This window comes from Rana temporaria, chromosome 5 (genome assembly GCF_905171775.1).
Source record: "Rana temporaria chromosome 5, aRanTem1.1, whole genome shotgun sequence".
NCBI lineage: Eukaryota > Metazoa > Chordata > Amphibia > Anura > Ranidae > Rana > Rana temporaria.
In genome coordinates, this window is record NC_053493.1 from 377,667,439 (window position 1) to 377,681,034 (window position 13,596).

Below are 13,596 nucleotides of genomic sequence, written 5' to 3' on the forward strand. Positions count from 1 at the left end.
ACAATATTTTATTAATATTATAACAATATTATATTTTTATAAATTTTTTAAATGTCACCACTGTCCCCGATCACTGCCACACCAGTTATATGATAACGCTGTACTGCACTGGTGACAGTATGTAGCTCTTACTAAATAGCATGGGATGTCTACTTTCCAGAAAGGGGTTATTTGGAGGTATTTGTACCGTCCTGGCATTTTCATGCCTCAAGAAATGAGATAGGCCATTAGTACATCAGGAGTGATCAATTTTCATATATTAACCATAGTTTGTGGACTTTATAACTTTCCTACAGACTAAAACATTCAGGGCCTTTTCACATGTGCGGACCGTGTGTCCGCTTTTTCATCCATCCGTTTGCGGATGAAAAAGGGACATACATTGGTCCCTATGTGATTGCGGGTGTCAGCGGATAAACATCTGCTGACACCCGTAATCACCCGCCTCCGCAAAGATCCGATTTTGCAGACGGAAGAATGTCCTATTTTTTCTTCTGTCATCGGATCGGATGATCAGCGGTCCGGTCCAGCGATGCAGAAGATCCATCTGTCCAGAGCGCAGCAGGGGAGCTCCACTCTCCGCTGGACACAGCCCAGCGGAATGACGCGCTGGAGCTGTGACATTACTTATATAGGGGAAGCGGCCACCCGTCACGTGACCCCGCCCCCTCTGACGCACCCTCGTACGTCACTGGGAAAGGCTTTCCATTGCTGGATAGGAGACAGTGGATTCACATCGCTGGATTTTTTATTTATTTTTATTAATAAAGGATTTTTTTCTACGGTGTCTGTGTGTTTTTTTTTAACTATTTACACTTCCTTCGTGAAATGGTAGAGGTACAGTGTACCCCATTACCAATTCACATAGGGGGGGGGCCAGGATCTGGGGGTCCCCTTTGTTAAAGGGGTCTTCCAGATTCTGATAAGCCCCCCGCCCGCAGACCCCCACAACCACCGGGCAAGGGTTGTGGGGATGAGGCCCTTGTCCCCATCAACATGGGGACATCCTCCCCATGTTGAGGGCATGTGGCCTGGTGTGGTTTAGGAGAGGGGGGGGCACACTCTGTCCCCCCCTCTTTTCTGCGGCCGGCCAGGTTAACGTGCTCGGATAAGGGTCTGGTGTGGATTTTTAGGGGGACTCCACGCCATTTTTTTTTTTAATTTGGGGTGGAGTTTCCCTTAAAATCCACACCAGACCTGAAGGACCTGGTAGGGATATTTGCGGGGAACCCTACGTAATTTTTTTTTTTTTTACGGCGGGGTTCCCCTTAATATCCATTCCAGACCTGAAGGGCCTGGTAATTTAATTTGGGGGACCCCCACACATTTTTTTTTTCCTTTATGAATGAATCATCTCTGTAATTGAAAGAGCCGACAATTCATTAGAGCCGCAAAGCCGGTTTTAAATTTCAGAAATGACACTTTGTGCAGGGACAGTTCTATGTACGGGAAACATGCGCTTTTTCACATGCTGACTTTACACCCCCCCCTAGGTACGAAATTTAAAGTAATATTACATTTTTATTGTTTCACTTTTAGCATTATTAAATTCACTGCTCCTGAAAAAACGGCCATTTAAAAAAAAAAAATGTGCATTGATACATGTTTCCTGGGACAGGACCCAGGTCCCCAAACACTTTTTAGGACAATAACTTGCATATTAGCCTTTAAAATTAACACTTTAGATTTCAAATGTTCGAGTCCCATAGACTTTAACGGGGTTCTAATGTTCACACGAACATTTGGTGTGTTCGCAAGTTCTGATGCAAACCGAACAGGGGGGTGTTCGGCTCATCCTTACTTTCCAGTAAGATATAAGCACTCCCATGACCAAACAAATTTGCTTCTTTGTTCCCGATGTCATTGGGGCCTGTAAGTTTATAGAGTTTGTCAGGAAGTTAAGGTAAATCACCCTATAGGGCCACAGACAGCAGTAAATACAGATATTCTAAGGCCTCGTACACACGACCGGTTTCCTCGGCAGAATCCATCAAGAAACATACATTTTTCATTGAGGAAACTGTCGAGGAACTCGACGAGCCAAAAAGAGAGCAAGTTCTCTATTTCCTCGACGGGAGTCTCAAATTGGCTCGTCGAGTTCCTGGTCGGGCTGGTTTCCGACGAGAAACTCGAGCGTGTGTATGCTAAGAAATAAAGTATGAGATGGGAGTAAAAGTAGCGTTTGTAATGGAGATAACACATTTGTCAAGCTGTAACAGACTGAAAAGTGCAAATCGTCTCTTAACAAACTTTTACTTAACACGCAAACACATGAGATTAGCAAAAGCAGCCCCCAGGGTTGTGCCAGTGGAATCGAACTTCTCCTGCCGTTGTATGTGTTGTATGTCACCGCGTTTGAGAACGAGGAGATTTTGTCTTGACAGTGTGTACGCAAAGCAAGCTTGTCGAGTTCCTCGACAAGCCTAACAAGGAACTCGACGAGAAAAAACGATGTGTTTCGCCCGACGAGTCCCTCGGTCGTGTGTACGAGGCCTTACTCTTCCCTATGCTGTCCAAAACAAAAATGTTTTTTTTGCATGGGATGGATGATAGATGGATCAGACCTAAAAGAGGGATAATTGTGAAGAACAGGGGAACAGAGGGATTTGGTTGCAAACTAGAGCCAATAGAGATCTAGGTATCCTAAAAGATTCTGCCCCCCGCTAATTTTCTATAGGTTCCCTTTTTTCATAAAACAGAGTTTAAGTTACTGTACAATATGATTTGTTTGTTTGTTTCAGGACAATGCTGACTTTTTCTACATTGATGTTTGGTCCTCTAAATATACCTGGGGAGGGGAATCACCCCCAGATGAAGGTTCAATGGCTGTCATCACTGAGGGACAGACTATTCTACTGGACCAAAGCACTCCAGTGCTGAAGATGCTGCTGATTCAAGGTAGGGTCAAGCCAGTATTCCAACTTTCCTCATGCTATTCATTAAGTCCTGGTAGGCCTCACATTTTGGTATGGGTCATTTATTAAGGAACTGTATTCAAAATAAGCTTCACCAGTAGCTAGTAAGGTGTGTATAGACAGTATGCCTGTAGATCAGCAGGATACTAGTGGAATGGAGTTGGGTCCTGTAGCTGCTGACTATCTCTTCTGGACAAGCCAGTTTTCAGACTTGCACAGACTAATCTTAAAAAAAGTGGGTGTGGTTTATCAAAATCGAAGCCGATTAATTTGGTCTAGAGTTTCAGCCATCCAAATAATGGGCAGCACACCAAAGATGTTCAACTCTAGCCAAGGTTTATTGCACTGTGTGCAACCCGTTATTTGGATGGTGTACTACAGTAGAGCAAGAACAGAGGGCCTTGTCACTCGGCTTTTTGCAGGGAATCGAGAAGTAAACAGGGTGGCCCCTGAATAGTGAAAAGGGTTGGGTTCATCTAGAATTTCAGCTTTTGGATTTTCAAATAATTAGTTGTATGTTATGGTCTCATAAATATTAATTGTCTGGGTTACCCAATATCAATCGGAAGCCTACTGCATTTGCATATCAATGTTGTTTTCGCACCATATATTCTTCTTTCATAATGATGTAATTTGGTAATTAACCTCCCTGGCGGTATGATTATTTCAGATTTTAGGTGCTGAAAGCGGTACAATTATTTTGCAAGGAAACGTGGCATTTTACATTGTAGGCCTGTAATTCTTAGGAATAACTCACTTAAATCTGTCCGAACAAGAGTCTAGTAGACATCTCGGGTATAAAAAAGTTTGAAAAACAAAATCATAAATTATAATATAATAAATAATTATAAATAATTATAACAAATAATAATATAATTATAATAAAAATGATTCAATAATGTAATCAACTCAAAACCACTGAAATTTGCTCAGTTGCAGAATTGTCGCTGTCATTACTTTTATTTTTTTATGATGAATTTCCCCCTCAAATCGCTATCGCTCAATTCTGCAAGTGATTATAATTTATTATTAGTGTTTTCTAGCTGCTCTAAAACCAGTTTTGACATAAAGGGACACTTTTGGTTGCTATGAACAATCTACAGTTTGCAGGCAGAAAGAACAGTTTTTATTATATAAAAATACATGTAGGGCACTGTGCAGACCACTAGGGACAAAGGGGGTGTGTATTTTTTTCATACAGTACTGTAATCTGTGTGTTTATTTACTTACCGTATTTGAATTTGGCGCCGTTCTCCGCCCCTGTGCTTCGTAACGTCGTAGGGAACGGAGCTCGGCAGCACACAGGCACTGTGTGAATCGAGCGAGGAGACACCGCTCGATCACACAGCACAGGATCCAGGGGCAAGGTAAGTAAACCATGCCTGTGGCTGCTGCAAGGCGATCCCGAGTCTGGCTACGTAGCAAACGCGAAAATCCGTCGGGAATCGCAGTAACTCCTAATTTGCATACCCGACGCTGGTTTACGACGCAAACTCCCCCCAGCGGCAGCCGCGGTATTGCATCCTAAGATCCGACAGTGTAAAACAATTACACCTGTCGGATCTTCTGGCTATCTATGCGTAACTGATTCTATGAATCAGTCGCATAGATAGAAACAGAGATACGACGGCGTATCAGCAGATACGCCGTCGTATCTCCACTGGGAATCTGGCCCTTTGTGAATACAGTACTTGCCTATCTAACTTAAGGCGGCGTAGCGTAAATACGATACGCTACACCGCCTTAAAGATGCGGCGGCCTTTCTGAATCCACCTATATGTATTTTGGCTGTGACATATTGAGCTCAGCTCTTGATGTGACCCAATTTAGTTTGAAAAGTTGGGCAGTACACTAAAGTACAATGATATATGATTGCTTTTGTTTTATGTATTTTATTGTGTAGTGTTTTATTAAACAAGACCAGTATATATTGTGTTTGGCTTCAGTGTAGGTAGAAAATGTAAGAGTTTAATATGCATACCTGTTTTTTTAAATCAGGAGGAACTTTGGTTTTTGATGAAGCTAACATTGAGCTCCGGGCTGAGAATATTCTAATTACAGATAACGGTGTTATGCAGGTATGGCTGACCACAGTGGTACTATATTTGTAAGAGAATCAATGGACTTAAATATAATTGACTATAATACATTTGTTTTGCTTTATGTTTGTATTTAGGTTGGAACTGAGGCTGCCCCATTCCAGCACAAAGCTATCATCACTTTGCATGGACATATACGCTCCCCAGAGCTACCTTTGTACGGGGCAAAAACACTGGCAGTCAGGCAAGGAACTTTGGATCTTCACGGTAAGGGAAATTTTATTTATTGAAATAAATTCCAATAAGGTAAATAAATGTATAGAAATACAATATCTATGGAATAGCATTAAAACATACTCAAAAAATAAAATAAAAATAGGAAGGCCAATCCAGACCCCTGTTGATGTTTTCCAGGTATTCCAGTGCCAGTAACTTGGACCTATCTAGCGCAGACTGCAGAGGCTGGAAGCTCTACTCTGTTTCTACAGCAAAGTGTGACTTGGAAAGCTGGGGATGAAATTGTGATCGCTTCAACTGGAGACAGGTACAAACCACACTGTTCTTCACCAGTCACATCACACACTAATAAGGTTTTACAAGGTGACATTCAAATTACCGCTGTCCAGTAGATGTTTCGCTCCCTATAATGGTGATTGTAAGACTGGAGCGCTGAATATTTTTTTTTTTAATGCAGGATTCCTTTCTCCATCAAATTTGAATCAAAGTGGAGGAAGAGACTTCATGTGTCAAATGACATGCGAGTAACAGTATCAGTAAGGCCCCTTTCACACTAGGGCAGGATGTGCGATTGGCGGTAAAGTACCGTTATTTTTAGCGGCGCTATACCGTCGGAATTGCCGCTAAATTGCAGCGGTATTCGGCCGCTAGCAGTGCAGTATTAACCCCCGCTAGCAGCTGAAAAAGGGTTAATACCGCCGGCAATACGCCTCTGCAGAGGCGCATTGCCGGCGGTATTACCACAGTGTCCCATTGTTTTCAATGGGAAGGAGCGGTGAAGGAGCGGTATACACACCGCTCCTCTCACCGCTCCAAACATGCTGCTTGCAGGAGATTTTTTTTTCTCCCGCCAGCGCATTGCTTTAGTGTGAAAGCCCTCGTATTTCACTATGAGAATGCTGGGGCAGGAGTATTTCAGGCATTATTTATGTGCTATTTTTAGCGCTAAAATGCCTGAAATACGCCTCAATGTTAAAGGGGCCTAACTGTACCTTGACTACTTGTTTTAATGCACAAAAACAACAACATTTCGCTAATGTAGAAAGCTTGTGTATTTGTGCTTGGCAAAATTTTGTTTTTAAATAAATATGATAAAATACATATGATTTTCTGTTACCTGTTCTGTTCCTAGCTATCCATATGTAAAGTTATGGACATCTTTTTGTTATACTAATACCCTAAAGCAGGGGTGCCCAACCAGTGGCCCGGGGGCCACATGTGGCCCGCGGAGCCCTCTGATGTGGCCCCCGACCTCCTGCTCTGGGATGGAAAAGAATATAATACTGTTATCAATGGTACGTTTATTACTAAAATCACAGTGTATATATGGGCATATCTGTTTTGCAGGGGTTACTGGGCAGATTTCAAACTGATCCGCAGGTGCAGAGCAGTGCACCTGCCGGTTACCTGCAATGAGCCATAGGCCCCTTTGACACGGTCAGTCCAACCAAATTGGACCCTCCATTCACCTCTAATGCACCGTATACACGATCGGAATTTCCGATGGCCTAAAATCCGATGGAATTATTAGTCGGAATTCCGTTCAAGCTGTCTTGCATAAACACTGTCAGACCAAATTCAGACCGTCCAAAACGCGGTGACTTAAACGACGAGCCGAGAAAAATGAAGTTCAATGCTTCTGAGCATGCATCGACTTTCTGAGCATGCGCAGGTTTTTTCTCCATTGGAGTTGCACACAGATGATAGGAATTTCCTATAGTTTTTTTTTTACGTCGGAAAAAAATAAAACATGTTCTATTTCTAAACACTGACGGAAAAAAAGTCCAATGGGGCCCACACACGATCGGAATTTCCGATAAAAAAAATCTAATTTTTTTCATCGGAAATCCCAATCGTGTTTACACAGCATTAGGAGTAGCAGATGTAAATGGACTTTACAGACGCCTACCTCCAATCCGATCCACAAAAAAAATAGAGTGGGCTCTATAGAGTAGAGTTGGCTGCCATCCACACGTGCCACTCATTGTGGCGCGAGACCGGTTACCAAGTCGCTTATGTGGCCCTCACTCTTCAAAAGGTTGGGCGTGATGGTTGGGTGATGGTGATTAGGGATGAGCTTCGAGTTTGAGTCGAACTCATGTTCGACTCGAACATTGCCTGTTCGCCGAACAGCGAACAATTTGGGGTGTTCGCAGCAAGTCTGTGTGAACTTTAGAACCCTATTAAAGTCTATGGGACTCGAACGTTTGCTAATTTTAAAGGCTAATATGCAAGTTATGGTCATAAAAATACATGTCCTGCCCCAGGGGACATGTATCACTACAAATTTTTTTTTTAAAAACTGCAGTTTTTTCGGGAGCAGTGATTTTAATAATGCTTAAAGTAAAACAATAAAAGTGAAATTTCGTACCTGGGGGGGGGGGTGTGCCTGTGAGGTAGCGATTGTTTTCCGTGCTTAGAACTGTCCCTGCACAAAGTGTCATTTCTGAAGGAAAAAAAGTCATTTAAAATCACTTGCGGCTATAATGAATTGTCGGCTCCTGGCAATAAAGAGAAAAGTCATTCATAAAATAATAAAAAATGCGTGGGGGTCCCCCCAAATTCAATTAGCAGTCCCTTCAGGTCTGGTATGGGTATTAAGGGGAACCCTGCGTCAAATTAAAAAAAATTACGTGAGGTTCCCCCCAAATATCCATTCCAGACCCTTCAGGTCTGGTATGGATTTTAAGGGGAACCCCACCCCCCCAAAAAATGGGTGGAGTTCCCCCCAAAAATCCACACCAGACCCTTTATCCGAGCACGCAACCTGGCAGGCTGCAGGAAAAGAGGGGGGGACAAGAGAAGAACATAATACCAACAGTCAGACATGGTGGTGGTAGTGTGATGGTCTGGCGCTGCTTTGCAGCTTCAGGACCTGGACAACTTACCATAATTGATGGAACCATGAATTCTGATCTCTACCAGAAAATCCTAAAGAAGAATGTCTGGTCATCAGTTGATGACCTCAAGCTCAAGTGCACTTGGGTTATGCAGAAGCACAATTATCCTAAACACAACAGCAAGTCCACCTCCAAATGGTTCAAACTAAGCAAGATTTTGGTTCTGGAGTGGCCTAGTCAAAGCCCGGACTTAAATTCAATTGAGATGCTGTATCATGACCTTACACATGCCATTCATGCTGGAAAACCCTCCAATGTGGCTGATTTAAAACAATTCTGCAAAGAAGAGTGGGCCAAAATTGCTCCACAGCAATGTGAAAGACTCATTGCCAGTTATCACAAATGCTTGATTGCAGTTGTTGCTGCCAAGGGTGGCACAACCAGTTATTAGGTTTAAGGGACAATTACTTTTTTTACACAACTGTGTGTGTGTGTGTGTGTGTGTGTGTGTATGTGTATATGTATATGTATGTATATATATATATACATATATACATATAGTACTGTGCAAACGTTTTAGGCAGGTGTGAAGAAATTCTGTAGCGTAAGAATGCTTTCAAAAATATATATTTTAATTGTTTTAATTGTTTATTTTCATCAAAACACAAAGCGAGCGAACAGAAGGAAAATCAAAATCAAATCAGTAATTGGTGTGACTACCCTTTGGCTTCCAATTAGCATTACTTCTTCTAAATGCACACAGTACTTTTTGAAGGGACTTGGCAGATAGGTTGTTCCAAACATCGTGGAAAGCTAACCACAGTTCATCTGTGGATGTTGGCTGCCTCAGATCTTTCTGTCTCTTCATGTAATCTCAGACAGACTCAATGATATTGTGGTCAGGGCTCTGTTGGGGTCAAACCATCACTTCTAGGACTCCTTGTTCTTCTTTACGGTGAAGATAATTCTTTGTGACATTGCCTGTATGTTTGTTGTTCATTGTCCTACTGCAGAATACATTTTGGGGCCAATCACGCATCTCCCTGATGGTGTGGCATGATGGATAAATATCTGCCTGTATTTCTCAGCATTGAGGGCGATTGATCAGGCAACATTGAGGACCATAGGCACAGTGGTCAGCAGATGAAAGATATAGTCATGCTTTCTTCCCTTTGACATTGGAACTATACTGTATATATGTATTATATCGAGATATCTAGAGCATTAGCTGAACTTATTGCAACTCCGTGCTTGAGAAGGACATGTTAACTAAAAAGTAGTGACTTATCATAAATAAGATGGAATAATAACAAAGCATTTTTTTGATATGCAAATTGACCCATCTTTGCTGTTCAATATGGATTGTTTTTTTATGAAGCAATTTGTGCAGCACTTATAAATCATTGACAGGATCACATTCTGATGTGCATTATTTTCCCAATAGGAATAGTCAAATGCAGAATGAAAAGATGACTATACAATCTGTGTCTGCTGATGGCAAAAACCTGACTCTAAGTCAGCCACTGGTGTACCAGCACTTAGGCATATCAGTCACCTTGCCCGATGGAACAGTCTTTGAAGCTAGAGCTGAAGTTGGCCTTCTTACAAGAAACATTGTGGTTAGAGGTTTCACCAATACAGAATGGAGTGACACAATTCCAGCCTGTCCAGATGGATTTGATACAGGTAATGTACTGTTTTCTATAGCATTTGTTTCAGCCATGTTTATGCATTGTCCAAAGAGATCTGTTTTTTTAGATGAATCCTCAAGTCTTATAAGCATATCATGAGTCTCAGGTTAGATCATGTGCAGACAGCAATGGATTTACAGTATCAGCCTAACTTAGCATGTGTTGCCTTTATACTTCTGAGTCACTGGCCCTGGGCATGTAGCAAATGGATAACAGAGAAAAGTAATTCCTTATCAACTTGACTGACTATGCCTTGTGCTGTAGATATGGCTTTCGAAACCAGCTGTCACCAACAACTCTGGTGCCCTCTGACAATCGAGACCTGATCAGAGTGGTTTCCCATCATATTAGAAAAAAGGAAGGAAAATATCCTCACATGTAGTGTACATGTGGATATTTAGATGTAAAAGTGTGCCGCGTCCTAGTATAAATGATAAAGGAAGTAACTGGGGGCGAGTTGATTGGACTTTTTAGGCACAATTGGTTGGTCAAAATATAGTCAATACAGAGAATAATTTTCTCTAAAAAGTTTTTGGTTTATTGAGACATAAAAGGAAAATTATAATACATAATAAAATGAGATTGCCATTCGCAGCAAGACTATCTGGTGAACCAACTTGAAAACTTAGCAAGCCTCTCTAGACAAAGTCACAGGAATAGTAACAGATAACAATATATCAAAATTATCGTTGTAGAGTTGAAACCGGTCGAGTTAACTAACCGTGCAAGTCATACCACCGCAGACATTCTTTGCCTGCACCTCCACAACTACACAGGACCATTATCACTATTTGTATCCATAGGTTGCCTTTCGTTTTTGAAAGTCTACAACCATAATTTTGATATATTGTTATCTGTTACTATTCCTGTGACTTTGTCTAGAGAGGCTTGCTAAGTTTTCAAGTTGGTTCACCAGATAGTCTAGCTGCGAATGGCAATCTCATTTTATTATGTATTATAATTTTCCTTTTATGTCTCAATAAACCAAAAACTTTTTAGAGAAAATTATTCTCTGTATTGACTATATTTTGACCAACCAATTGTGCCTAAAAAGTCCAATCAACTCGCCCCCAGTTACTTCTTTTATCATTTATACTAGGACGCGGTACACTTTTACATCTAAATATCCACATGTACACTACATGTGAGGATATTTTCCTTCCTTTTTTCTAATATGATGGGAAACCACTCTGATCAGGTCTCGATTGTCAGAGGGCACCAGAGTTGTTGGTGACAGCTGGTTTCGAGAGCCATATCTACAGCACAAGGCATAGTCAGTCAAGTTGATAAGGAATTACTTTTCTCTGTTATCCATTATAGAATATAGAGAACTGGGGGCAAACCCACCATGTCCCCAGAAACAATGGAAGAATGAACTATGTCAGTACCAAAACATTTACAATGACAAGGTAAAATCTATTTACTATGCCATTGTACATTTGTGGGTACCGAGATAGTCCATTCTCCCTTTGTTTCTGGGAACATAGTGGGGATTGCACCCAGTTCTCTATAATTGCTTTTTCACACAAGTATCCAAACTTAGCTCTCCATAAAGTCTTAGAGACGCGCAGAGATCATTGACACAGGCGTATAGTGTTCCACCTCTTACTCCTGCCTATTCCATCAGCAAAGGATCGAGGTGCCTATCAAGGTAGAGGAGTCCATAGACTTGCTAGTATGATATGAATATATGAAATTCAATTGTTATCAAAGGTATTGGTTTTGGAACTGTGTATGTCCCATTTGCTCTTTACACTACCTTGTTGAAGACACCTGAGTGTGCCATGTCTTGTTCCAGGTGAATTTGCTACACAAACATGTTTCCAGGGAAGGTTTGGAGAGACAATAGGAAGTGATCAATTTGGCGGATGTATAATGTTTCATGCACCAGAGCCTGACAAGCTGCAGTCCATTGGAAGAATAGAATATGTGGAGGTAACTGATATGTTCCTGAGATACTGGGGATATATGTACATTGCTAGTGCTACCCTAAGGCCCCGTACACACGATAGAATCTATCCGCAGATAAATCCCAGCAAATGGGTTTCTGCGGATAGATCCTATGGTGTGTACACGCCAGCGGATCTGTTTCCGCGGAGAAATCTCCTCTGGGATGGATTCCAGCAGATCGAATATTTGTTGTGCTGCACAACATATCCATCTGCTGGAATCCATTCCAACGGATGGATCCGCTCGTCTGTACAGACTTACCGGATCCATTCGTCCAAAGGGATTCCCCGCACGCGTCGTAATGATTTGACGCATGCGTGGAATTCCTTATATGACAGCGTCGCGCCCGTCGCCGCGTCATAATCGCGGCGACGGCGCGACACGTCATCGGCAGAGGATTTCCGCGCGGATTTCAATGGGATGGTGTGTACACTCCATCCCATCGAAATCAGCGGATATCTTTGAGAGGATTTATCCGTGGAAACGGTCCGCTGGACCGTATCTGCGGATAAATCCTCTCGTGTGTATGGGGCCTTAGACTTAACAAGCAGTTAAGGGGGCCCCACTGCAAGGGTTTTCTTTTTATTTCCGCGTTAAGCTCTATGTTAATATCAGTTTAGAGTAGACTGATATTATCAGTAGCATAAATATTTCAGAAGAGAAACATAGTAACTATACTGTATGTCTTTCAGGTTTTCAATGCAGGTCAAGCTTTCCGGTTGGGACGTTATCCTATTCACTGGCATTTAATGGGTGATGTCCAGTATAAGTCATATGTACGGGGCTGTGGAATCCACCAGACCTACAATAGAGCAGTAACTATCCACAATACTCACCATCTTCTTGTTGAACACAACGTCATTTATGATATCATGGGAGGAGCCTTCTTCATTGAGGATGGCATAGAACATGGTAATGTGCTTCAGTACAATCTGGCAGTATTTGTCCAGCAAAGTACCAGTCTACAGAACAATGACATCACACCAGCAGCATATTGGGTAACAAATCCCAACAACACCATTAGGCACAATGCAGCTGCTGGTGGCACACATTTTGGTTTTTGGTATAGAATGAACGACCACCCAGATGGTCTATCCTATGACCCGAACATTTGCCTGAAACGAGTGCCACTTGGTGAATTCTACAACAACACTGTCCATTCTCAGGGGTGGTTTGGCATCTGGATATTTGAAGAGTATTTTCCCATGGAAACCGGATCTTGCAGTTCTTCTACACCATCTCCTGCTGTTTTTAAATCATTGACCACATGGAACTGTCAGAAAGGGGCTGAATGGGTAAATGGGGGGGCTCTTCAGTTTCATAACTTCACCATGGTAAACAATGAAGATGCTGGCATAGAAACAAAGAGAGTCATTTCATCTTATGTCGGTGAATGGGGTGAGACCTATGGAGCTGTCCTTAAGAATTCCATCATTGTGGGCCATCTGGATGAACTAGGACTTGGCTCTAGTTATTGCACAACTAGGGGCATAACTCTACCAATTGATGAAGGACTGACAGTATCATCAGTCAAGTTTATTAATTTTGACAGACCAAACTGTACAGCGATTGCAGTGACATCAGTTACTGAACTGTGCAGTGACAGGTGTGGAGGATGGAGTGCAAGGTTTAATGGAATAGAATATTTTAATGTACCCAACAAGGCTGGATTCCGGTGGGAACATGAAGTTGTTTTAACTGATATGGATGGAACTCTTACAGGTATTTCTTTTTTCTTTAAAATTGGGTTAGTGCTAATGATTATTATCTAGAGCCATGCCCAAAACCCAAAGAATGTAATCTAACACCCAATGTAAGCATAGATATTACCCCCCCCCCCCCAACCCCCAAAAAACAAAAATTTGTGTATAGCTTATATACTATATGACCAAAAATTTCTGGCCACTCCTCCAAATTATTGAGC

The 13,596-nt window shown here is 41.9% G+C and overlaps 1 protein-coding gene across 1 annotated transcript in view; it reads left to right on the top strand.

The window, feature by feature from the left end:
- Nucleotides 1-13,596, top strand: part of LOC120941316 (fibrocystin-L-like) — a 292,358-nt gene that overhangs the window by 188,285 nt on the left and 90,477 nt on the right. Inside the window, exons 43-49 of the mRNA XM_040354641.1 lie at nt 2,742-2,898; nt 4,914-4,993; nt 5,092-5,221; nt 5,369-5,498; nt 9,476-9,717; nt 11,521-11,657; nt 12,365-13,394. Of these exons, the coding sequence (XP_040210575.1) occupies nt 2,742-2,898; nt 4,914-4,993; nt 5,092-5,221; nt 5,369-5,498; nt 9,476-9,717; nt 11,521-11,657; nt 12,365-13,394 (1,906 nt within the window). The remainder of the gene's footprint in view (nt 1-2,741; nt 2,899-4,913; nt 4,994-5,091; nt 5,222-5,368; nt 5,499-9,475; nt 9,718-11,520; nt 11,658-12,364; nt 13,395-13,596) is intronic.